This window comes from Geotrypetes seraphini, chromosome 2 (genome assembly GCF_902459505.1).
Source record: "Geotrypetes seraphini chromosome 2, aGeoSer1.1, whole genome shotgun sequence".
NCBI lineage: Eukaryota > Metazoa > Chordata > Amphibia > Gymnophiona > Dermophiidae > Geotrypetes > Geotrypetes seraphini.
In genome coordinates, this window is record NC_047085.1 from 271,135,978 (window position 1) to 271,161,573 (window position 25,596).

A 25,596-nucleotide genomic window follows, 5' to 3' on the forward strand; every position below is an offset into this window, starting at 1 on the left:
AAAGTCCAGGTACACGATGTCCAGGGACTCCCCAATATCCAGCTTCCCCGTTACCCAGTCAAAGAAGCTGATCAGGTTGGATTGGCAGGATCTCCCCTTAGTAAATCCATGTTGTCGGGGATCCCGTAGATTCTCTTCATCCAGGATCTTATCTAATTGGTGTTTGATTAGAGTTTCCATTAGTTTGCTCACTATCGATGTTAGACTCACTGGTCTGTAGTTTGCTGTCTCCATCTTTGAGCTTTTCTTGTGGAGTGGAATGACGTTAGCCGTCCTCCAGTCCAACGGGACGCTGCCTGTACTAAGGGAGAGGTTGAAGAGCGCGGACAGTGGCTCCGCCAAGACATCACTCAGCTCCCTAAGCACCCTGGGGTGTAGGTTGTCCGGCCCCATTGCTTTGTTAACCTTGAGCTTTGACAGCTCACCGTAGACACTGCTGGGCGTAAACTCAAAGTTACTAAACGGGTCAACTGAGCCAACCCTTGTCTGTAGCTGAGGGCCGAGCCCTGGCGCTTCTCGGGTGAAGACTGAGCAGAAGTATTCATTTAATAGTTGGGCTTTTTCTGAATCCTTTTCCACATAGTCTCCGTCTGGTTTCCTAAGACGTACAATCCCGCCTGAGTTTTTTCTTCTATCACTGATATACCTGAAGAAGGATTTATCTCCCTTCTGGATGTTCTTTGCTAGAGACTCCTCCATGAGGAATTTAGCCTCCCTGACTGCTGTTTTGACGGCTTTTGATTTGGCCAGGTAGTCTGCTCTAGAGTCCTGCTTCCCTGATTGTTTGTAAGAGATGAATGCTTTTTTCTTCTCCTTGATCAGGTCTGAGATCTCCGCAGTAAACCACTGTGGCTTATTGTTCCTTCGCCGTTTACTTACTGATTTTACATAGCGGTTTGTTGCTTCTTGTATGGTTGCTATCAAAGTCGACCACATGTCTTCCACGTTATCGGTTTCTTCTTGGCTTTGTAGCGCCTGGTGAACGAAGTCTCCCATTTCTTTGAAATTTGTGTCCTTGAATTTGAGGACTTTGGTTAGTGTAGTAGATTTAGTGAAACCTTTCCTGATATTGAACCATACCATGTTGTGGTCACTGGAGGCCAATGTGTCGCCCACCGAGACCTCTGTGACACTTTCTCCATTGGTAAGTATCAGGTCCAGTATTGCCTGATCCCTTGTCGGTTCCAACACCAGTTGCCTGAGGCTTGCTCCTTTCAAAGAGTTTAATAGCCTCCTGCTGCTGCTGGAAGCAGAGGTAAATGTAACCCAATCCACATCAGGCATGTTGAAGTATGGCTGGGTGATTTTACTGCTCCTCCCTCATCAGCACAATTCAGCTAATTTGACAGCAGAAGTGATCAATTTCACACTTCAAAAGGGAAAAATCTATTTTGTGAAATCTTCTGCAGCTGATATGGCATCAGGAAGACAGTCTAAATTGGAAACAGCATTTGCTGCAGGAGCCTCAGCTAAAAGGGCTAAACAGGATCCACCTACTCCTTCAAAGGTGCCATTACCTAAGGACACATCAGAATTGTTGGAACAAGTTATATTTGAGCTGAAAGCTATAAGGGAGACAATGCAGGTTAATACTACTGAACTAAAGATATTAAAAGAAGTTCAAAATCTTAGCCAGAAGTTACAGATAAGTGATGATAAAACTGTACAGTTGGAACACCGGGTGTCAGTTATGGAAGGCAGTTTGAATAAGCTACAAACTGAACATAAAGCAGTGGATCGCCTGACTAAAGAATTGGAGGAGGCTAACAACAGAAGTCGGAAGAATAATATTAGATTACTAGGGCTCCCAGAAGAGGTAGAGAGATCAGATGCTGTATCTTTTCTTGAGAATTTATTGCCTAAGATGCTCTCCCTCAACCTGAAGTATCCTCTGGAAATAGAAATAGCATATCGAATTCCATCCAAAGCCTCCAACAGTCAAAATGGTCCCAGGCCCATGATATTCAGGGTACTGCGTTTTAAACAAGCTTTGGATATTCTCTCTACCGCTAAGCAAATGAGGTTGGTAAAATGGCAGGAAACAAAAATCCATCTCCTGCCATCTCCTGATTTTGCTAAAGTCACGGCTGTTTTAACAGACCTCAGCTGAGACAAATTGGAGCAAAATATGGGCTGCTATATCCAGCAGTAATGAAAATAACCTTTAATAATAAAACCAGTCATTATGAAGACCCGACTAAACTACAGGACTTTATTAATCAGCATTTAGACCCGATGACATAGAGGGTTATATGAAAGGTAGATTCTGCTATCTTTATTTCAACTCTGGATTTTATTTTAACTTTATTTTTTTTGCTGTTTTGCGGTCTGGACATGAAGGGGTTCATTATTAGTTGTACATAAATTATACTTGAGCATGATTTCCTCTTTGGATTTGCAGCGAAACTGGCGTGGTGTGTGCAGATTGCAAGACTTGAGCTTTGTGCCAGCATCACACAGTGAGCGCCATTATATTTCAGAAGCAGGTAAAACCTTTGATGAAAACCATGAATGAATGCAAAGAAAATGTGTCTGTGCCCCTGAGTGGCATCTCGATACCTCATATTCTTTCTCTGATTAGTGTGATGGAGGGGACAGAGCTGTGGGATCACACTGAGGAGGGCTGTGAACTGCTGCTACGCATCCTGGTGTCAGCATGTTCCGTCAAAGGGAATGCGAGAGTTTATCAGAGGAACACAGAGGACAAACTCGCAGGTTTTGAACTTAGCCCACAGTTGCTTGAGGACTTTAGGATAGAGTTTGCTCTCCGGTTGTTCTGGGATAGTAAAAGAACTGAAGCACCACAGAGTGAACGATATAAAAAATTTGATTAAGTTTTGACTTCTTTCCCAGAAACTGGAGCCAGAGAAGAGAGTGGAGCGGTGACTTCCTGGAGTTGGGGGCGAAGGGCATTCAAGTGTGCTCTCTGCTGAAGGACACAGGTGCAGGATCACTTGGGGAGAAAAGAGGCAGCAAATACTTTGGGGGGCTGCCCTAGAGAAGACATACAGCAGAGATTTTAGGTGATGGTTAGCTTGCCCACGGCTACAGAACACTTGATGACTTTTTATTAAGAAGCAGACGCCACCTGGAGGCCCCCAGGTCACTCAAGTATCATCTTCTACCTTGTGCACACACTGCTGGAACTATTCTGTGATTAAAAACGGTTATTTGCAGAACAACAAAAAAAGCTGGAAAAAAGGGTATGGGATGTGTCCTTCTAAATTAGATTTTTTTTGTTAAGACTGGAATAAGAAAGGGTTCATCACAAAAGAGAATCTGAGAATCTGATTAAAATGTTTCAAAGCAGAGGATCCAGTCCAAGACAAAATCACACTCGCCTCTGTTTTCCAACTGTCCAGGCATCAAATTAAGATTTTGAAGTAATGTAAACCCTCAAAGAACAGGAGGATCTGCAGTCCATGTTGGAAAAGTATGAGCGTCGCATATCAGAAATTCAGGCTTTTTATTGGTTTTAAAAAAAAGTTTGAATATGGTTTTATAATAACCGACCATAATAGTAAATTATATGTTGTTAATCCATTGGGGGATTCTTGTTCTCTATGAATTTGTTTACATTTTGGGTATTTATAGTGATATGGGTTTAATTTATTATAAGGAACTATATGAATTAACTTCAACTCTAGAATATTTGTTTATTTTATTTATTCTATGGATTCTGAATTTTCATTTTATTAAATTTGGTGTGTACTTATAACTATGGTTAAGGAGAAGCGAGCCTTTATAATGATGTTATTTATTCCTTATACTTTCCATTTGATGGATTCTTTATGGGGGTTTTATTATTATGATTTATGACTATTCATTTTGTTATTGGATAATTTCTGGGAACATGACTAATATTAGTTAATAGAATCTCATAAATTTTGATATTCTTAGTTGAATAAAGTTCATAATGAACTAATTATATTTTTATTAAATTTTTTTTACTATCTTCATGCAAATGTTCATGTCCTAGAAGGTATGATTTGTCTTGTTCTTTAAAAGAAACTATTTAATGATAAATAGTAATGTATATTGTTTTTTAATTACTTAAGATGAATTAACATTGTATGGTATTTATAAGCTATTGTGTTTTATATTTGATCTTATTAATATTTCGCAGAACATGGAGGGTTAATTTGGGATAAATTAAGGTGTATGGGAGGGGGAATGGTGATCTCCTAGTCTAAGGGCTCCTTTTACTAAGGTGCGCTAACGTTTTTAAGCGCACGCAGGATATTACCACAAGCTACGTGGCTAGAACTAACGCCAGCTCAATGCTGGCTTTAAGGTCTAGCGCGCACTATTCCACAGTTAATGCCCTAACGCACAGGTGTCAAAGTCGGTCCTCGAGGGCCAGAATCCAGTCGGGTTTTCAGGATTTCCCCAATGAATCTGCATGAGATCTATTTGCATGCACTGCTTTCAATGCATATTCATTGGGGAAATCCTGAAAACCCGACTGGATTCCGGCCCTCGAGGAGGGACTTTGACACCCCTGCCCTAACGCATCTTAGTAAAAGGAGCCCTAAATGTTTGCATACAGGTTTTTGAGTGATTTACAGGGTTGGGCTGGGGGTGGTAAGGGGGGATTTATTGTTTAGGGTCCTGGATGTGTGTGGAAATCATAAAAGGAAAAAGATTCTTAATTTTTTGAAGAAACAACAAGCAGACATTTATTTCATACAAGAGACTCATCTGTCAGCTACCAAGGAGGCTAAATTGGAAAAGGGGGGGGGGGTCAATAAAACATTGTTTTTTTACACCAGCAACAGGAAAGAAGGCAGGTGTGGCAATCCTAGTTAATCAGAAGATTTCTGCTACATTTGATAACTTTTGGGCTGATCCCATGGGTAGATGGCTCTATGTTAATATGACTACAGGAAAAGATACCCTGACGCTTAATATTTACGCACCTAATTTTAATAAGGCAGATTTCTGTAGTTTCCCGAGTCACATCTTTTTAAAGATGGACGTAACGTTGGCTATCTTCTAATCCTCTGGTATTGCGCCTGTTTTCAGGGATAGGTTGAAAATTTGCTGCAGTAGTTCCGCTATCTCCTCCTTTAATTCCTTTAGAACCCTTGGATGGAGTCCATCTGGACCTGGGGAATTTTCAGTTTTTAGTTTTTCTATCTACTTGCACACATCTTCAAGGCTCACTTCCATGGATGTTAATTTTTCTGCTTGATTTCCATTGAACAATTGCTCAGGTTCCAGTATGTTGGTTGTGTCTTCGTTTGTAAATACAGACGAAAAGAACATGTTAAGTCTTTCTGTGACTTTCTCCTCCTTCACCACTCCCTTCCTATTTCCGTCGTCCAGCGGTCCCACCTCCTTCCTAACCGGCTGCTTTCCTTTAACATAACTAAAGAACGGTTTGAAATTTCGTGCTTCCCTGGCTAGCCTCTCTTCATACTCTCTTTTGGCTTTTCGAACCACATGGTGACATTCTTTTTTATACTTCCTGTGCTCTTTCCAATTCCCCTCAGTTTTGTCCTTTTTCCATTTCCTGAATGAATTTTTCTTATTGCCTTTCACCTCCTTCACTATTTTAGTTATCCAGGCCGGGTCTTTTATTCAACTCTTTTGGCACCCCTTTCTGAATCTGGGGATATACAGATTTTGCGCCTCTTCCTTACCTTCTGTGCTTGCCGCTTGAACTAAGGCCAGTACTGGGCAAACTTGCACGGTCTGTGTCTGTATATGGCCGTTTGGTGGAGGATGGGCTGAGGAGGGCTTCAATGGCTGGGAGGGTGTAGATGGCCTGGAGTAAGTCTTAACAGAGATTTCGGCAGTTGGAACCCAAGCACAGTACAGGGTAAAGCTTTGGATTCTTGCCCAGAAATAGCTAAGAAGAAAAAATAAAAAAATTTAAATTGAATCAGGTTGGGCAGACTGGATATGGACCATTCGGGTATTTATCTGCCGTCATCTACTATGTTACTATGTTACCTTTCAGTCCTTCCCTGGTGCTCTTGGGTGTAGTGACTTGGCCCTTCTTGAGGCCCTTTGCAAAGGCGCTCTCGCTAAGACGAGCGCCTTTGCCGCGCATCGAACAGCTGGGCGCCATTGGCTCCTCCCCTTTTAAGGGGGAGTTCGGCGCTGGCTCTGACGCGTTGGGGGTGGGCGGAGCAAACTCTCGCCTCTGCCCTAAGCTACTTGTTCTTATCCGCCTTGTTCTGCCTGCTCCTTTCTATCTCTTCTTAGTGCTCCGTACCGATGCTTCTCCTCCCTTCCGCCGTTCCTGTCCACTGCTTATTCCTAGGATAAGCAGCATAAAATCTGTTTACTTCTTGGGATCTAGCTAGGTACTTGGGACCTGGGTTTGTCACTGTTGGAAACAGGATACTGTGCTTGATGGACCTTCCAGTATGGCAAATCTTATGGGCTTCCAGGATGGTATTTTTGAAGTACTGCAAGTATGGAAACAAACACATCATACATTATTTGTACCATAGCTAAATATATTTACAAAGCAGATGAGGATAATTAGAATTAGAATCTGCTCCACTGAGAAATACATCTCTAATACAAATAAGGATATGCTTATATAAGATAGCTTTACACTCTGCAAAGTTAAAAAAGAAAGGCAAAGTATATCCCAGGCTATCCTATTTTATAATTGCTATCTGGCTAATTAAACAGTTTTAGAAACCATTATTGAATTGGAATCCTGGCATTTAATTTAGAAATAAGCACCCCTGAATTGCAAACACAAGAATAAGACCCTACAAGAATATGCTAATTATATCTAGAATCTGTTCCACTTAAATATATTTTTAAAGCAGCTGAGAATATTCTTGAGGTACTACTCCCCCATCATATCACTGAGATACTCACTGCCAATCCAGATAAAGTATGTTCTCATTTATTTATTCATTCATTCATTCAATTTTCTATACTGTTCTCCCATGGGAGCTCAGGACGGTTTACATGAATTTATTCAGTAACTCAAGCATTTTTCTTCTATGTCCCGGCGGGCTCACAATCTATCTAATATACCTGGAGCAATGGGGGGATTAAGTGACTTGTAAACCCAAAAAAATCTTCTATACAGGAATGAGAAAGAAAATCAAATCCAACTCCTATAACTTTCTCACTTATATTCAAGCAATGATTTACTTACACAATTTCATTGAAAGTTTCATGCACATCACATCTGAATGAGGGGAGAGCCTCAGAACCCCGTGCGTAATAATGTCAATTACTGCACTAGAAAAAATCTAGGCCATGAGGGAATGCATTTTAATTTCGCTGTTATCCTTGGCCGCAGCCTTTTTGTTTGATGAGCGAGTCTCCTGTTTGTCATTTAGAGGCAGGCGGTTGCGTTGTAGATTGCCCTGACTTCATATTTTTATTTGGCATCTCATAAACTGATATGTTTTTTAGTTTGTGCCTCAATTATACTGAGAAATCAGGGGTAAATTGCAGGAGTCTGCAAAGGAGGTTTGGGAATCTATTGATCAGGCAGTTATTTTGCTCGGAGCTCACCATGCCGTCCCCCACCCCCCCGGTTGGTATTTTTGAATGACATCCATACCTGATTTAAATTTTTGATTGCCATCTGGTCCTCTAAATATCTTTTATTCCAATTCCATTCTCCTCATGTCACCATAGTTTCCTTATTTAAAATTAAGTGCAATTGTATTTCATGTGTTTCTGTACTTCAGATATTACCGTATTTTCGCTCCATAAGACACACAAAAAGGGGGTGGAAATGTAAGTGTCTTATGAAACGAAGGTAAAAATTTGTTAAGCCCGCTGCTGCCGCCGCATCTTTTAAACCCCTCTGCTGCCACATCTTTTAACCCCCCTGCCACTGCATATTTTTAACACCCCTGCCGCTACATATTAAAAAAACAAACAAAAAAAACACCCCGCCATTGCTGGCTCTTTAAAATCCACCCCTCCCGCTGCCGTCATACCTGGTGGTCCAGTGTATATCCCAGCCAGCAGCACCACAGACCAGAAGTGCAGAGATCAGGAGCAAGCCCTCCGTGCTCCTGCCTGGGACCCGCGCCGATCTCCGAATGGCTGAGGTGAGCTCTCGTGAGAACTGACCGCAGCCATTCGGAGATCGGCGCGGGCCCAGGCGGGAGCGCAGAGGACTTGCTCCTGATATCTCCGCTTCTGGCCTGCGTGCCGCTGGCTGGGAAAGGTGAGAGCCGTCTAAGGAAGGAGGATTTTAAAAAGGTGCCAAGGGGTATGATTAAAGGTACGGGGGATGATTAAAAAGGTACTGGGGGGGGTACGTAGAGGGATGATTTAATGTACTGGGGGAGCATGTGGTTGTATGAGGGGATGATTTAAGGTACTGGGAGGCACATGGGATGATTTAAGGTACATGGGGGATGACTTAAGATACTGGGGGGGTATGGGGCCTGCTTGCCACTTGGCCTGCCTGTCACTAGGCCTGCCTGCTCTGTGCCCTGTCCCGGCCTACCACTAGACCACCAGAGGAGGTGACAGGGTACAGAGCCTGGCAGGGAGAATTTGGTTCAGAATGTGTTTTTTCTTGTTTTCCTCCTCTAGGGTGCATCTTATGGTCAGGTGCGTCTTATGGAGCGAAAAATACGGTAAATCAAATCTGATCATGTTATGATCACTATTATCAAGTGGCCCCATCACCATTATCTCCTGCACCAAATTTTTTCACTCCATGAAGAATTAGGTCTAGAATTGTTTTCACATCTAGTCAGTTCCTGAACCAGCTGCTCTATAAAGTAGTCTTGATTTCATCAATGGATTTTACCTCCCTAGCATGCCTGATGTTACATTTACCTATTCAATGTCAGGGTAATTGAAATAACCCATTTTATTCTGCTACCCAGTTTTGTTAGCCTCTCTAATTTCTGCTGATAACATTTCAGCATAAGCACATAAGCATTGCCTTTGCCGAGTCAGACCATAGGTCCATCACGCCCAGCAGTCCGCTCCCGCGGCGGCCCCCCCAGGTCAATGACCTGTAATGATCTATTACTCAAGAGCATTTTGTCTTGTATAGTAACCCTCTAATTGTACCCCTGGATTCCCTTACCCTTCAGGAACTCGTCCAATCCCTTTTTGAAACCCAAAACCGTACTCTGCTCAACTACCCCCTCTGGAAGCGCATTCCAGGTGTCCACCACCCTCTGGGTGAAGAAGAACTTCCTAGCATTTGTTCTGAACCTATCTCCCTTCAATTTTTTTGAGTGCCCTCTAGCATCAGCCTGTTTATCTTGGCCAAGCGGATGGTAGTAAACTTCCCCCTCCCTATTTGCGGTTCCTGCACTCGCAGTTTCATATAATCGTGATTTTTTTCTGGGGAGGGGGAAAATAAAAAAATCAGTCTTTAATGTAAAAAAAATCCATCTTTTTTTCCTCCCTGCCGCCTTCCCGGCCTTACCTGATGGTCTAGAGCACAGTTCTTCAACCGCCGGTCTGCGGACCGGTGTTGGTCCGCAGAAAATTTCTGCCGGTCCGCGCAGGGCCGGCGAGATCAAGTCGGCAGTTAAATTTCCTCCCGACTAATGTTTCTCCCAGCCTCAGGCGATCAAGATAGGCTGCCAACGTCGGGGCCTTCCCTCTCTGAGTCTCGCCTGTTCGGAAACATGAATTTGAAACAAAATAGGCGGGACTCAGAGAGTGAAGGTCCCGACCTCGGCACCGTGTCTTGATCGCCACCCCTGCTGAGTTGCTGAAGAGGGCCGCGGAGAAGTTGCGATTAGAGCGGAGAGAGCTGCAAATTCAGGTGCAGGTGGAGGGAGATGGTCAGCGTGTGCGAACAAGATCCTGGGGAGCCTTCACAGTGGCTGTCTCCCCTCCCATCAGCTCTCCAATTTGCCAGGGAAGTGATTTACTGGCAACTTCCTGCAGGCAAGTACCGAGAGCTGCTGGAAGGGGAGGAAGCCACTGTAGGAGGCTGGGAAGGTCTGGAAAAGGGAGAGCTGTTACTGGACATGAAGGGAGTTAGAAGGAGAGATGCTGCTGGGAGGGGAGGAGGGAAAAGTATGGGAAGAGAGTTAATGTTGGATAGAGGGAGGAGGGAAGGGAGAAGAAGGAGAGATGCTGCTGGGAGGGGAGGAGTGAAATGGATGGGAAGAGAGTTAATATTGGATAGAGGGAGGAGGGAAGGGAGAAGAAGGAGAGATGCTGCTGGGAGGGAGGAGGGAAAGGGATGGGAAGAGAGTTAATGTTGGATAGAGGGAGGAGGGAAGGGAGAAGGAAAAAAAGGAAGGAGGGTAGGGAGAAAGAAAAAAGGAAGGAAACAGCTGGCAGGGAGATTACAGGAGGGGAAGGGGGTCAGGGTGGAATGGAGAGATCAGATGAGAGAAAGGGGAGAGAGAGGAATGAGAAAGTAGAGAGACATTGATGCTGGAAAGGGGGGTCAGCAGAGAAATGAGAGAGGGATAAAGATGCTAGATCTGGTGTAGGAGAGATAAAAATGAAGAAGGCAGTGAAGCTGGAATGAATGATGTAAAAAGGAGAGAGGAGGATGGACAAGGAAGAGGGTCATAGAAAGAAGTCAGATACATATGGAAGGGGGAGAGGGCAGACATTGGATGGAACGGGCAGATGCTGGAAGGAAAAGAGTGAAAAGAAGATGAAAGCAGAAACCAGAGACAACAAAAGGTAGAAAAAAATAATTTTATTTCTATTTTGTCATTAGAATATATCAGATTTGAATTATATATCCTGTTAGAGACATAACTGGGGACTGCAGTATTCTGTTAGCATGATATTTCTATGTAGCATTCTGTAATAACTTAGCTTGTTCAGTTTTCTTGATAGTAGAGGGGATGTATGTGAAGGGGAGGGGAGACAGGGGTTTTGTTGGTCCGTGCTCTGTATATTTGTATTCATAAAATCACAATTGTTCAGGATATTGTTTCTTTTTATACTTTAATAAAATACGTTCAATATAAAATCATAATTGCGGCTTGTGCAGATGGGATCAGATGGTTTGCGGGGACCGAGCTCGCGGAGATGGGGCGTAAACGGGGTTTTTAAATTTTAGTCCTAGTAGTTTGCCGGTCCACAAAATAATTCTTTTATTTCTGCCGGTCCACGGGTGTAAAAAGGTTGAAGAACACTGGTCTAGAGGGCTTTCGGGGCAGGAGCGATCTTCATACGCTCTTGCCCTGTGCAGATCACCATGAGGAAATGGCTGCTGGGAGTTCCCGTAGTCTCTCGAGACTACGTCGGGAACTCCCTACAGCCATTTCTTGATGGCAATCTGCACGGGGCAGGAGCGTAGGAAGATCGCTCCTGCCCCGAAAGCCCTCTAGACCACCAGGTAAGGCCGGGAAGGCAGCAGGGAGGTGGGGGTGGGTCAGAGCTGAATAATCGCGGTTTTTCGGCATTCGCGATCCGGCTCTGCCCGTATCCCCCGCGAATGACGAGGGAGAAGTGTACAATCTACCACTGCATCTGCCTGTTTATCTTGGCCAGGCAGGTACTCTCTACCGCTATCATTTCCCCCTTTGTAAATGGAATTTCTACCCATAGGAATTCCAAGATGTGTGTTAGTTTCTGTAGAATTTTTAGTTTATTTGATTCAAGGTCTTCCTTAACATATAATGCTATGCCTCCACCAATTGCTGCAATATAATTTGATTATCTTCCTTCTTCCAGGTCTCAGAGATGCCTATTATGCTGCACTAAATGAAAAGATATATTTTCAATGCTTATTTTGAAAAAATTGGGACAGGTTAAACTATAGTTTTTGGTGGGAATCCTTGTTTCAAACTTACAAATTTGAACGTATGAGTGCAATACAATTGGGACATTATAAGAAATTCAAGGAGGTTTGGGACCCATTGACAAAATTTTGTAAAGAGTGATTATTAGTTTTAGCCCTTTGATTATACACATCCAGGATGGGGAGGGGGGGGGGGGTTATGCCTTTAATATATTATTTGATCGTAATTTTGTTTGTCTTGATCATTTGTATTACTCTTGATTGTCTTCAAGCATTACTAAAGGGTGGGAATTGGAGGGGGAAAGGGATATGTGTTTATTATATCATTTGATGGTATTAAGTGCTGTTTATTTTGTACATTGTTTGATAATATGTTGCACTTGATGTTGGTTTTTAAAATGAATAAAGATATGGAAAAAAAAAAGATATATTCTAACTTTCCATCTTATTTGTGAAGCTTCTGACATTTGCATACATACATTTCAAACAATGTTTGTCATTCTTATTTACAACTTGCTCAGCAGTTGACATAGATAATTTTCAATCTTTAAAATTAGTTTGCTTTGTATTTATGGACACCTGGTCTACTGTGGTCTCTATTGTTTCCTTGCTGTGGGAATGCCCTATCTTCCCTATTATGGTGATATCTTTTAAAGATACAGTACCTTGTTCCAAACTATGCATAATGGGGCAGAAGTAGAATGGATTCAGACTAAAAACAAGGTACACCCTAGAAAGCTGTACTTGGATGGATGCTTTTTAATATAATTCATCTGAGAAAGGGAGCAACAAAAGAGGTGAACAGATTTGCAGAGTACAAAATTGTACCAATTTGCTAAATTTTATGAGCAAATTGTGAAGACTTAGGGCTTCTTTTAGAAAAGCGTGCTAGCGGTTTTAGTGCGCGCTAAAATGATGCGCACGCTAGCCGCTACCGCCTCCTTTTAAGCTGCTAAAAACGCTAGTGCACTTTAGTAAAAGGAGCCCTTAGAGGGGGACTTAGAAATACTGTGTATCTGAAAGTAATGCGGTAAAGTGCAAAATAATGCAGATAAGGAAAATATTGCTCATCATGCATACATAAGTGTTAGGTTCCATGCTAAGTGCCAGCACCCAGGAATGTGTCTTGGAATTTTCATGAATGGTAGTTTGAATTGGTTAATAAACCATTGTTAGATTTAGAAAAGACACTTTTTTTTTTTTGGGTGTAAGCAACAAGGAATATTCATTGGTCTTGTGGGATCTTGCTAGGCACTTGTGACCTGGAGTAGCCACTTTAATTAAAAAAAAAAAAAACATTCTGGGCTTGATGGACCAATTTGGTTTTGTGTTCTTGCTGCTGACACTGAAAGACATTAAGCATTCAGAGTTCTGTATATTGTAATTTTAAAAGTATTTTTTAAATAGTTGAATGACAAGCCCTTTCTGGAAACGTCAATCGCTCCTCCTAAACTTACTTGCTCCACTTCATCACTGACGCTGAAACCGTGGATTGAAGACAAAGTTTTATTTTATTTTTCTTTCCAGCTTATGATTTATCTTTAATCTTATCTATTGTTTTGCCTTTTGTCTTTGTTTTGTTCTATTTCTATCATTTAAATTTCTCCAGAATTCTACTATTCAACGGCTCCCCCTTCTGCTTCTATTCCTTTCTCTCCTCTCTTCTACCTTCCAAAGTATTTAGATCAATGCTGTCTTGTTAAAATGTTTATTTTATTTTTATTTTTCCTCTAACTCTACTTTTCACTTCTCTATTACCCTCCAGGTACTTTAGTTAGATTGTGAGCCTTCGGGACAGTAAGGGAATTTTTCAAGTACCTTTCTTATTTCTAATCTTAATGTATATTTTCTGTAAACCGCTTAGAACCTAACGGATGTAGCGGTATATAAGAAATAAATTACATTACATTACATTACATTACAAGCATTTGTGAAATTAAGATGTTTGACTAATTGTCACTTCCCCCTCCCCTTTTTCTTTATTTCTTTAGGTTGATCCTGGCCCCAAGCCAGAGCCATTAATGTCAGGTAATTGAAACTTTTAAAAATCTGTATTCTAATATCAGGTTGGGATGAAATAACAGTATATTTCAGTATATCACAAACTCTGTGCTTTGGCACACTAGTGTGCCCCAGCAGATTCCAGGTGTGCTGTGAGATGCCGACAAGGAGGAGAGGTGTTGGCTGACTTTCACAGTGAGAGGCATGACCTGCAGTCACCCGACGCCTCTCCTCCTCCTCTCTGGTGATAATAGGAGGCTCAGGTTTGCGGCTGGAGGACATCTGAGCATTTCCAGGTGCCTTCCAGCCACAGCCCTAGGATTAGTGTGCTGCAGCTTAAAAACTTTGCAACACACCACTATATTTAGATGAGGAGTGGGTGTCACTGATCATATATTATCCTAGGACAAGCAGGCAGCATATTCTCACGTGTGATGTCATCCATGGAGCCCAGTCTATACAGTGGTAAAAATGTATTGTCATTAAGTTTTTTTTAATTTAGAAACTTTGTGACTGCCCGCAATGTGCATGCATGAGTGCCTTCCCACCAGATGCCAGCTCATGGTACCTCGGTTCTTCGTTTTCTGCAGAGCAAAGTACTCTTTTTCTGGAACGTCCAGCATGCATTGCCTTCCCGTCAACAATACTAGTTTTGGCCTTTGGCCATTTTTCTTTTCTTTTGTTCTTAGAAGAAATCTTTCAGTCAGGCCTTTTGGCTCTCTTTTTTCCTTCCTTGGCGGTTGTTTTTCTACTTCGTTTATCATTAAGTTTAACCTTGCCATTGAGTTTTTGGGGTTTTTTCCCATGTCAAAACCATCAAGCAGTTTTAAGACATGCTGTCGGTGCCAGCACCCGATCTCAATCACTGACCCGCATAGTGGTGTTTGCATCGGGTAGACACCTGTTCTCATAGTTCCACCTTGCAAAAGTACTTTTTGAAGGTTCATCGCATCCAACAAGAGAAGCTGTTCGGCTCCACCATGAATTCCTGGGATAAATCTGAGCCCTTGATACTGGCATCGACATTGGACTTGATTCCTTTATCAGGGAAGCCTGTTATAAAAAACCATATTCTTCCCAGCAAGCATTATAGGTCTCTACAGCATCAAGTACCTCAATGCAGGCCAAGTGTCGATGCCATCGCTCTACTTCAGTACAGACAGTACAGTGTCTCCTTCAAGGTGTGTTTTCTCATTGAGGTCACTCATCTCTCGACACCTTGCAGCACCGATGGCTGTTGAGCCATGGGTACTGGTGCAGATCTTTAGGGAACAACTCAATGAGTTTTTCCGCAGGGAGCTTGGTGACATGTTCAAATTGCACTCGACACCGGTGCTTACATAGACTCCTTCGTTACTGACCCAGCCTAAGCTTAGCACTCTGAGGCCGCATGGTACCAGTTCCAGGTCACAATTAGTTAATTTGATATACTACAATTTTTTACAAAAAAAAGTCAAATCAAAGTGGTTAACAAAAGTAAAAACAATGGGATAAAAATGACCAAGACAATAGACAAAAACAAGGGGGAAAGGGATAGATTTCATTACATTACATTAGTGATTTCTATTCTGCCAATACCTTGCGGTTCAAGGCGGATTATATAAGATTTATCAGGAGTTACAAGAATTGTAACTTTACATAAGAATTGTCATAGGAATTACATAGGAGTTATATAAGAATTGTCAGGAACTTGAGGCAATACATGTTGGGTAATTAGAAACATTTTAGATTTGAAAGGGGTAGTGGATGTGGTGGGTGGAGATTGGGAAGGAACTGATTGTGTTAAATAGGTTTTATGTATTTTTTGAAGAGTAGGGTTTTAGTTTCTTTTTTGAAGGTTTTGTGGTCGAGGACAGCAGATTGTTGGGGGAAAAATGAAAAAACCCAAAGGGAAAAAACAAAAGTTAAAGGGATAAGAGAATAATAGATCATGAAAGTTCACAATTTTACTGAAATAAAAGGTTTAAACTGTGACTTAAAAGTTTTAAAGGATTTTTCCGACCTTAAATGGAGCGGTAGTGAAGTTCAAAGACTCGGGGCCATCACAGAGAAGCTTGAATCTTGATTAGCATCCAGAAACATTTGTCAGAAAAATGGTACAGATAACAGATGCTGAGAAGAACAACTGAGATCCCCTGTTTAGTGCATATGGAATTAAATGATTAAACAAAAATAAGGAAAGCCCAAAGGATCGGATTTGAAATGAAAGAACATTGTATTTGAATCGGATCCTATAGGCCAGGGGTGCCCACACTTTATGGGCTTGCGAGCTACTTTTATAATGACTAAGTCAAAATGATCTACCAACAATAAAATTTTTAAAAAAACACAAAGCACACTGAAAGGCAGAGAAAATGTTAATTATTCATATTCCGGGTTTTTTCAATGAGGTCATGACAGATGACTCTATGCAATGTCACCTCAGTAACAAAATACAAAAATAGACAAATATATCCCCTCCCTTTTTACTAAACCACGATAGTAGATTTTAGCAAAGGGAGTTACGCTGAATGCCTTGCGCTGCTCTCAATGCTCATAGGCTCCCTGTGCTAAAAAACGTTATTGCGGTTTAGTAAAAGGGAGCCATAGTGCAAAATATAGACAGCAGATATAAATTCTCAAAACAGACACATTTTGATTACTAAATTGAAAATCATTTTTCCTACCTTTGTTGTTTGGTGATTTCATGAGTCTCTGGTTGCACTTTCTTTTTCTGACTGTGCATCCAATCTTTCTTCCTTTCTTTCAGCCTCCTGTATGTTTCCTCTCCTCCAGACCTCATTCTCTCCCCCAACTTTTTCTTTCTGTCTCCCTGTTCCTTCTTTCTGTCTCCCTGTTCCCCCTTCTTTCTGTCTCCCTGTTCCTTCTTTCTGTCTCCCTGTTCCTTCTTTCTGTCTCCCTGTTCCTTCTTTCTGTCTCCCTGTTCCCCCTTCTTTCTGTCTCCCTGTTCCCCCTTCTTTCTGTCTCCCTGTCTGCACCCTTTCTTTCTTTCTCCATGCCCTCCCCCAAGCCACTAGGTTTGCTGCCACCGCCATCAGGAACAGCCCCCAAACCACCGCTGTCCCAAGCTTTCCCTGCAGAAGCATCACACTGACCAGCATTCCGCTCCCTGACGCCAATTCTGACGTAGGAGAGGAAGTTCCGGGCCAACAAGGCATTTCTCCCCATTCCATCCAGCCTGAGCCCCATCTCTCCTTGATCCAGCATTTCCCTTCTGTGTCTGTCAGAATTACCATTCCACCTATTTTCCAGCATCACCCTTCTTTGTGTCCATCTCACCTATATCCCTATCTCACCACTTTTTCAGAATCTTCATTTGTCTCTGTCCTTGTCTTTACCCCATGTTCACCATTTGCCCTTTCAATGTCTTTACCTCCCCCCCCCCCTTTTTCAACATTACTTCTATGTCTCTATTTCACCTCCTCTTCATGTCCCCTCTATCTCTATCCTTATTCAGTAGGTCCTGCTTACCCTTTCTCTTCTTTGTGTCACTATCTCCATTTTCAGCTTTCCCCCCTTTTCCTTTGTTACTGCACCCTATAGTCGGAATCTTTCCACCCTCCCTCCACTCCGGCCCAGCCCAGTATGAAATATTTCCTTTTGTTTCCCTTCCCTCTCTTTCTCTCTCTCTTCTCCTCCCTCACCCACGAGTCCTGCATCTGGCCCTCTCCCTTCCACCTGCATCCAGCCACACACCCTTCCCTGCGGCCCTCTTCAGCAACTCATCAGCAACGGTGATCAAGACAGACTGCCGACATTGAGGCCTTCCCTCTGCGAGTCCCGCCTTTGTGGAAAAAGGAAGTTGAAACAAGCGGGACTTTCAGAGGGTAGGCCCCGACGTCAGAAGCTTGTGTCAATCGCTGCTGCTGACGAGTTGCCGAAGAGAGCCGCGGAGCAGGGGGTGTGGCCGGATACAGGTAGAAGGGAGAGGGCCAGATAGGAAGGCTGCTGGAAGAGATAGAAGCTCCGGAGCATGTCACCGACCCCGGGCCAGGATGATTTCTTTTTTAGGCTGCTGCTGCCGCCGCCACGCACCCCCTCCCCGAAATGACAAAAAACAGCCTAAAGTGGATGCCCAGCGTTGGTGTCTTTGACGTTGGGGAGAGGAAGACTGATAGGCCCGGTAGATCGGGACGGCAACACGAGTCTATCACGGAGCCAGGGATGAGCTCTGTGATCGACTCACGTTGCCTTCCTGAGCTACCCGTTGATCACAATCGACGTATTGGGCATCCCTGCTATAGGCTATGGGAAGCATGTGTTCAGTTTTGAGTAATGGGGTTATATGATCAAATTTTGAACGATGATAGAGAAGCTTGGCGTGCCATATTTTGTACAAGCTGGAGACGACAAAGTTGGTACTGAGGAAGTCCTATTAACAGAGTTACAATAATCCAACCTTGATATAATCAGAGAATGTAAAAAAAATCCTCACAAAGTTTTAACTTAACATGGACCTTATAGAACGAATCTGGCGCAGTCTTAAAAAAAAAAAAAGAAAGAGAACACCAGAAATGAGTGAGTGAAATAATGTTGTCTATAATTACACCAAGAATTTTAATTGATGTAGAGTACAAGGTTGTACCCTTCAAACTGAAACTTGGGAGATTTGAGTTTCTTTTTGTAAAAGAAAATAACATAGTTAATATGTTTTGTGAATTAATTTTTATTCTGTTCATAGCTAACCAATCAGCAACCTTATCAAGTTTACCAGAGATCAAAGTACTGTATAATCGTTAAGACTGTTAGAATTGAAAGGATGCAACAATTGGATATCATCAGCATAGATCAGTGGTTCCCAAACCTGTCCTGGGGGACCCCCAGCCAGTCAGGTTTTCAAGATATCCCTAATGAATATGCATGAGAGAGATTTGCATACCTGTCACTTCCATTATATGCAAATCTCTCTCATGCATATTCATTAGGGATATCTTGAAAACCTGACTGGCTGGGGGGTCCCCCAGGACAGGTTTGGGAACCACTGGCATAGATGAAAAAAGTAAATCCAAGTGATTGGAGCAGTAAAGTCAGGAAGAGCAGGAAGATTTTAAAGAGTATAGGCCCGAGTACGGATCCCTGAGGGACACCAGATTGAAGTGGATGAGAGCTTGAGAGAGAACCAGAATAAGAAACAGAGTAGGTCCAATCGATCAAATATGAATTAAACCATTAAAGAACTTTGTCAGTAATGTGCAGATCTTCCAGTCGGTGTAGTAAAATCATGTGATCAAACAGATCAAATGCTGCAGACATATCTAAAGAAAAAATAACAGCATCATGGTTACCATCCAGAATTGATCTTACATAATTAGTCAATCCTAAAAGAGAATGTTTGGTCATGTGATGTCTAAAGCCTGTTTGGTGCAGATGAAAAGCATTGATTTGGTCTAGATAGACTGTGTAGCTACTACTTTCTCGGTAATTTTCAAGAGAAAAGGTAAATTTGAAATAGGTCGCTAATTTGACTTCTGCAGGGTCAAGTTTTGAAGATTTAAGAACTGGAGTTACTATAGCATGTTTCCATGCTAAAGGAAATATTGCAGATTTGAGACTATTTGATACCATAGACATCAGAGGACTGAATAGACAATCAAGAAATCTTTTAATGAGAAAAGATGGAACTGGATCATTTGAAGAACTTGAATGAAATGAAGTGATAACCTTCTTTAAAGATTGAACTGAAGGGGAATTAAAGCCTGAGAGTTCAGAAACTGGTACCATCGAAGTAGAGAACAAGTTCCTAAGCTTGGAGACCTTTTCAATTTCTAGTGAAGGAAACGTTTCGAATGTTATCTCTGGCAACGATATATCCCCTCTTAGATCACAACAACTGGCTATGCTCTCTGGATCTGAAAGAAGCCTGCACTAACATTCCAGTGCATCCAGCCTCCCAATGATTCCTCTGATTTCAGGTGGCTCACCATCATTATCAATATAAAGTACTACCCTTTGGCCTTGCATCCTCTCCCAGAGTATTTACCAAGTGCCTGGTTGTAGTGACAACAGCACTATGGTAGTTTGATTCAGCTTTGCACTTAAACTTATCTGCTATCAATCTCAGCCAGACAACTGATGGCTCTCCTGGACCACATGGCTTCCACAGTGCATCTTACTCCATTTGCGAGACTTAATCTCAGGATACCTCAATGGATTCTCACATCTCCGTGGTCTCAAGCTCTTGACCCACTATCTCAACACATTCAAGTCGCACCTTCACTTTGACAGTCACTGCAGTGGTGGATGAACTCTTCCGATCTGTCCAGAGGATCTTTGTTCCATACCCCTCCTCATCAGAAAGTTCTGACCACAGACTCGTTCACTTATGCTTGGGGAGCTCATCTAGACGGTCTTCGCACTCAAGGTCACTGGTCTGCCCAGGACCGCCTTTGTCATATAAATCTGTTGGAACTCGGAGCAATCTACAATGCTTGCAAAGCTTTTCAGCACATTGTGACCAACACCATCCTTATCTGCAGGGACAAGGAGGCACAGGTTCTCTCCTTCTTTGTCTTAAGGCCCAGAAGATGTGGACTTAGGCCGTTGCTCGCAATATGTTCCTGAAAGCAATATACATTCAAGGGGAACAGAATTCACTTGCAGACAGACTCAGCAGGTTTCTTCAGCCAAATGAGTGGGCATTCAACTCTGCAGTTCTGTGCCCCATATTTTCTCAGTGGGGGGGTCTCCGCAGATAAATTTGTTTGCATCCCCCCACAACCACAAGCTGCCTCAGTTTTACTCCTGGCAGTGCTCTCATTACCGTCTGGAAGCGGATGCTTTTCTGCTGGATTGGACTCGCAAGTTTCTCTAGCCTTTCCTCCAATCCCTCTCATCCTCAAGACGTTTGTCAAGCTCAAGCAGGAATCGGTCACCATGATTCTTATAGCCCCTCGGTGGCCCAGACAACCTTGGTTTTCCCTTCTACTTCAACTCAGTATCAAGGAACCAATACCTTTTCATATTTTTCTGTCTCTTCTCACGCGGAATCACGGATATCTTCTGTATCCCAATCTTCCACCATTGCACCTGAGACTTGGTATCTCTCGACCTAACATCAGCTGACCTTCATCTTTCTCAGCCTGTCAGACTAATCTTGGAAGTCTCCAGAAACCTCCAGAAAACCGTCTACACAGCAGTGTTACCAGCAAAAATGGACACTGTTTTCCACTTGGTGTGCTCTTCATCATCATGAGCCTAAATCCACCTCTGTATTTTCAGTATTTGAGTATCTTCTACTTTTATCCAATTCAGGTCTCAAAACCTCTTTGATTAGAGTTCATCTCAGTGCTATCAAGTTAAGGTCACTAGCACTCAGACTCAATGGGGTGGGTCAATAGAGTGGGCTGGCCCTTTTCTGCTGTCATCTTCTATGTTTCTATCAATGCTTTCCACAGACCAGTTGATGGTAAACCTCTCACTGCTCATCCTCTTGTATCCAGATTCATGAAAAGTCTTTTCACTTCTCATGCTCTTGTGTCCAGATTCATGAAAAGTCTTTTCAGTGTCAAACCACCTCTCAAGCCACCTCCAGTGGTTTGAGATCTTAATATGGTTCTTGCTAGACTGATGAAGCCTCCTTTTGAACCAATGTGTTCGGCTCATCTCAAGTACTTTACTTGGATAGTGGTCTTTCTCATCTCCCTTACTTCAGTTCAACGAGTCAGTGAGCTTCAAGTGCTGATGGTGGGACCCCCCTTTCATAGTATTCCATTATGACAAAGTGGTGCTTCGCACCTATCCCAAGTTTCTTCCAAAGGTTGTCACGGAATTCCTCCTCAATCAATCTATTGTACTTCCAGTATTCTTTCCTAAGCCTCATTCTCACCCTGGGAAACAGCTCTTCACACTCTGGACTGCAAATCAGCATTGGCTTATTTGCAGAGAACTCAACCACATAGAACATCTCCTCAACTTTTCGTCTCCTTTTATCCTAACAAGTTGGGATGTCCAGTATCCAAGAGAATGATTTCCACATGGTTGGCCTCTTGTATCTTCTTCTGTTGTGCTCAGGCTGGGCTACAATTGGCGAATCATGTCACAGCTCACAGAGTCGGAGAGCTCACAGAGTCAGAGCTTCAGTTGCTTTCCTTTGCTCGACTCCTATTGATGAAATCTGTAAAGCTGCTTCTTGGTCCTCAGTTCATACCTTGATATCACACTACTGTCTGGAATCTTATTCTAGACGGGATGGTCACTTCGGCAAAGCAGTATTGGAAAATTTATTTTCCTTTTTTTAAAATCTTTATTGATTTTCAAACTTTGACAGTGCAATACAATTAATTGAATATAAAATACTGCATAAAACGCACTATTAACTACACAAGTAATACAAAAAACAATCATTTTCTCCCATCCTCCTCCCAATTATTAATACAATAAGATATATGATATGATTACAGTATTATAATTAAGTAATTTAAATTCTCAAAATACATTTCTCTCCCCCTACCCCCCCACCTAAGAAATCTAAGAAAAGGAAAGATACCCGACCCTTATTGCGAGGTAACAAATGCAGTCAACGGACTCCACACTTTATTAAATGAATTACTAGACCCCAAACGTTCTGCATTCATTCTCTCATATTTATATGTGGTATACACATTTGCCCACCAAAAAATGTAATTAATTCTGTCATGGCTCTTCCAATTATGTGTAACCATTTGAACAGCTATTCCCATCATGATCAAGAAAAGGCAGCTTTTATATTTATCCAAAGTAGGCTTAACATGTAGTAACGTACCACAAATTACGGCTTCATAAGTTAAGGGAATAGATGACTCAAGAATGAGATTTATTTGTTCCCAAATTGACTTCCAGAAACTAAGTATCAATGGACATATATAACAGATGATGCAAAGTCCCTATATTAATATGACAATGCCAGCATCTATTAGATTTAGAATTGTCTATTTTTTGTAATCAAACTGGGGTCCAAAAAATCCTATGCAATAAAAATAACCATGTTTGTCTCATAGATGCTGATGCTGTACATTTCAACCTCCAAGTCCAAATTCGTGGCCAACGAGATACAGAAATATACTGTTTTATCTCAATTCTCCAAATGTCTCTAAAACTATTTTTTGGCTTCTTATTTAAAAATTCAGAGTGGGAACTTTTGGAAAAAGGACATAAGGACATATTGCAAGGGCCCAGGGCACAAATGGAACTAGCAAGCAGGATCAACAAAGAACAACAGGAGCCAGAGTGGCAAAAGACATTGTGAAAGAGGGCTCGGGACTGAGTGGGAAATTTTGGAAAAAGGACCTAAGGACGCAATGCAGGGGCCCAGGGCACACATGAAACTAGCAAGCAGGATCAACGGAGAACATCGGGAGCCAGAGCGGCAACCAAAAACGGGGAAACAGGCTGAGGACGACACAGACACACAGCAGGAGGAGGATGACCGAGATGAGGCTAGGGGACTGGCAACCCATGAGGGGGTCTGCAGGAGTGCCAAACCACGAGGAAAACCAACGGGGAGGGAAAACAACCGGGACTTACATTGCCTATACACTAATGCTAGGAGCTTAAGGGCCAAAATGGGAGAGCTGGAGGTCATAGCCAGCAAGAAGGACCTAGACATAATTGGAATCACAGAAACGTGGTGGACTGATGACAATAAATGGGATGTGGCCATACCAGGGTATAAACTATACAGGAGAGACAGGACACATAAAAATGGTGGAGGAATAGCGCTATACATAAAAGACTCTATACCCTCAACCAGGATGGAAACAACAGTAAGGGCGGATGGCTTGGAATCACTATGGATTAAGCTACCGGGATGAACTAGAGCAGACATAAAATTGGGTCTGTACTACCGCCCACCTGGACAACCGGAAGAAATCGACCAGGACCTGGAGGCTGAACTGAGGCAGGTATGCAAAAGCGGAAGTGTGGTGGTGATGGGGGACTTCAACTACCCTGGGATAGACTGGAATATTGGGCACTCAAACTGCATGAGGGAGACCAAATTCCTGGAGGTCACGAGGGACTGTTTCATGGAACAGCTGCTCATGGAACCAACACGGGGAGATGCCACTCTTGACCTATTCTTTAACGGACTAGGGGGACCCGCAAAGGAGGTGGCGGTATTAGCCCCACTAGGAAACAGCGATCACAACACGATCCAGTGCAGGCTAGAAATTGGATCATCAAAGGTGAAAAGAACCACAACGACGGCACTCAACTTCAAAAAAGGGAATTATCCATCATCTTTCCCGGGACCGAGGTCAAGCTCACCGGCCTGTAGTTTCCCGGGTCACCCCTTGAACCCTTCTTGAAGATGGACGTGACATTTGCAATTTTCCAATCCTCCAGGATCTCTCCAGTTTTTAAGGATAGGTTACATATTTGGCGAAGTGGCTCTGCTATTTCGTTCCTTAGTTCCTTGAGTACCCTTGGGTGAATGCCGTCTGGACCTGGCGATTTGTCACTCTTTAGTCTGTCTATCTGCCTGAGGACATCCTCTTGGCTTACCTCTAGTTGGACCAGCTTTTCATCCCGATCCCCATTTACAATGTCCTCCGGTTCCGGAATATTGGATGTGTCCTCCCTCGTGAAGACTGACGTGAAGAACTTATTTAACCTGTCAGCTATCTCGTTTTCCTCCTTTACCACTCCTTTTTTGTCTCCATCATCCAATGGCCCCACTTCTTCCCTTGCCGGTTGCTTCCCCTTCACATATCTGAAGAACGATTTGAAGTTTGTTGCTTCCCCCGCCAGTCTCTCCTCATATTCTCTTTTAGTTTTCCTAACCACACGGTGACACTCTCTTTGGTGTTCTTTGTGCTCCTTTTGGTTGTCCTTTGTTTGGTCCTTTTTCCATTTTTTGAACGATGCTTTCTTGTCACTTATCGCCTTTTTCACTGCAGTTGTTATCCACGCGTTACCTTTGACAATAAACTGTCTTTTCACGATCATATAAGTCAAGTCGTAAGATCTACTTTTTATAGATTTCGTCAGATCCGATCGATATCTAAATTTTTATGTTCAAAATCATTGAATATCTTAATTCATTCACTTGTAGTGTCTAAATTAGACTACTGTAATGCATTATTTACAGGTTTGTCACAGAAAGAAATTAAACGATTACAAATAATCCAGAACGCCGCTATTAAATTAATCTATAAGGCTAAAAAATTCGATCATGTCACACCCCTACTTAAGAAAGCCCACTGGCTCCCAGTAGCACATAGAATAGTATTTAAACAATGTTTACTCATTTTCAAAGCTATAGAACACAAAACTCCTGCCTTTATATTTAGACTTTTAATACCCTATACTACCTCTAGATCTCTTAGATCTCAAGACCAGCAACTTTTAGCTATTCCCTCACTAAAAGTTATTAATACAAGGCGTAATACTATTTTTTCCATAACAGCCCCTCAATCTTGGAACAATCTTCCATTGTACCTAAGACAGGAAAAAAACTTAACAAAATTTAAGTCAGAACTTAAAAGTTTTCTATATATTGACGCCTTCAATAACTAATTTTTCCTTTTTTCTTTCCGCATCCATAACTTAAAAGGTCAATTTGTCCCCCTTCCTATTGTTTTTTCCCTAAATTTAATTAAATATTTTAAATTCGAATTAGTGATTGTATTATCGAATGTAACCATTAAATAATTTTTTCCTTATGTTTCACTGTAAACTATTTAAATTACCTTTAAATGTAATGTAATATGTGTTGTTTGTATTTTAGATAATTGTTTGTTTAATTTAATAATTGCAAGTGTGTTACCAACTATTTTATTTGTACATCACCTTGAATTTTGAATAGGCGCTAAATCAAAAATACCTAATAAACTTGGAAACTTGGAAAAACTTGGCTGGGTTTTTTGTTCGGTTTTTTTTGCACCCCTTCCTGAATCTGGGGATGTACAGGTTCTGTGCCTCTTGCACCGTGC

General features: G+C 42.2%; 1 protein-coding gene across 2 annotated transcripts in view; it reads left to right on the forward strand.

Annotated features, from left to right (window-relative positions):
- Positions 1 to 25,596, forward strand: part of LOC117353568 — a 312,994-nt gene that overhangs the window by 169,687 nt on the left and 117,711 nt on the right. For both annotated transcript variants that reach the window (XM_033929657.1, XM_033929658.1), the window contains one exon: positions 13,678 to 13,714. In XM_033929657.1, coding sequence (XP_033785548.1) covers positions 13,678 to 13,714 — 37 coding nt within the window. The remainder of the gene's footprint in view (positions 1 to 13,677; positions 13,715 to 25,596) is intronic.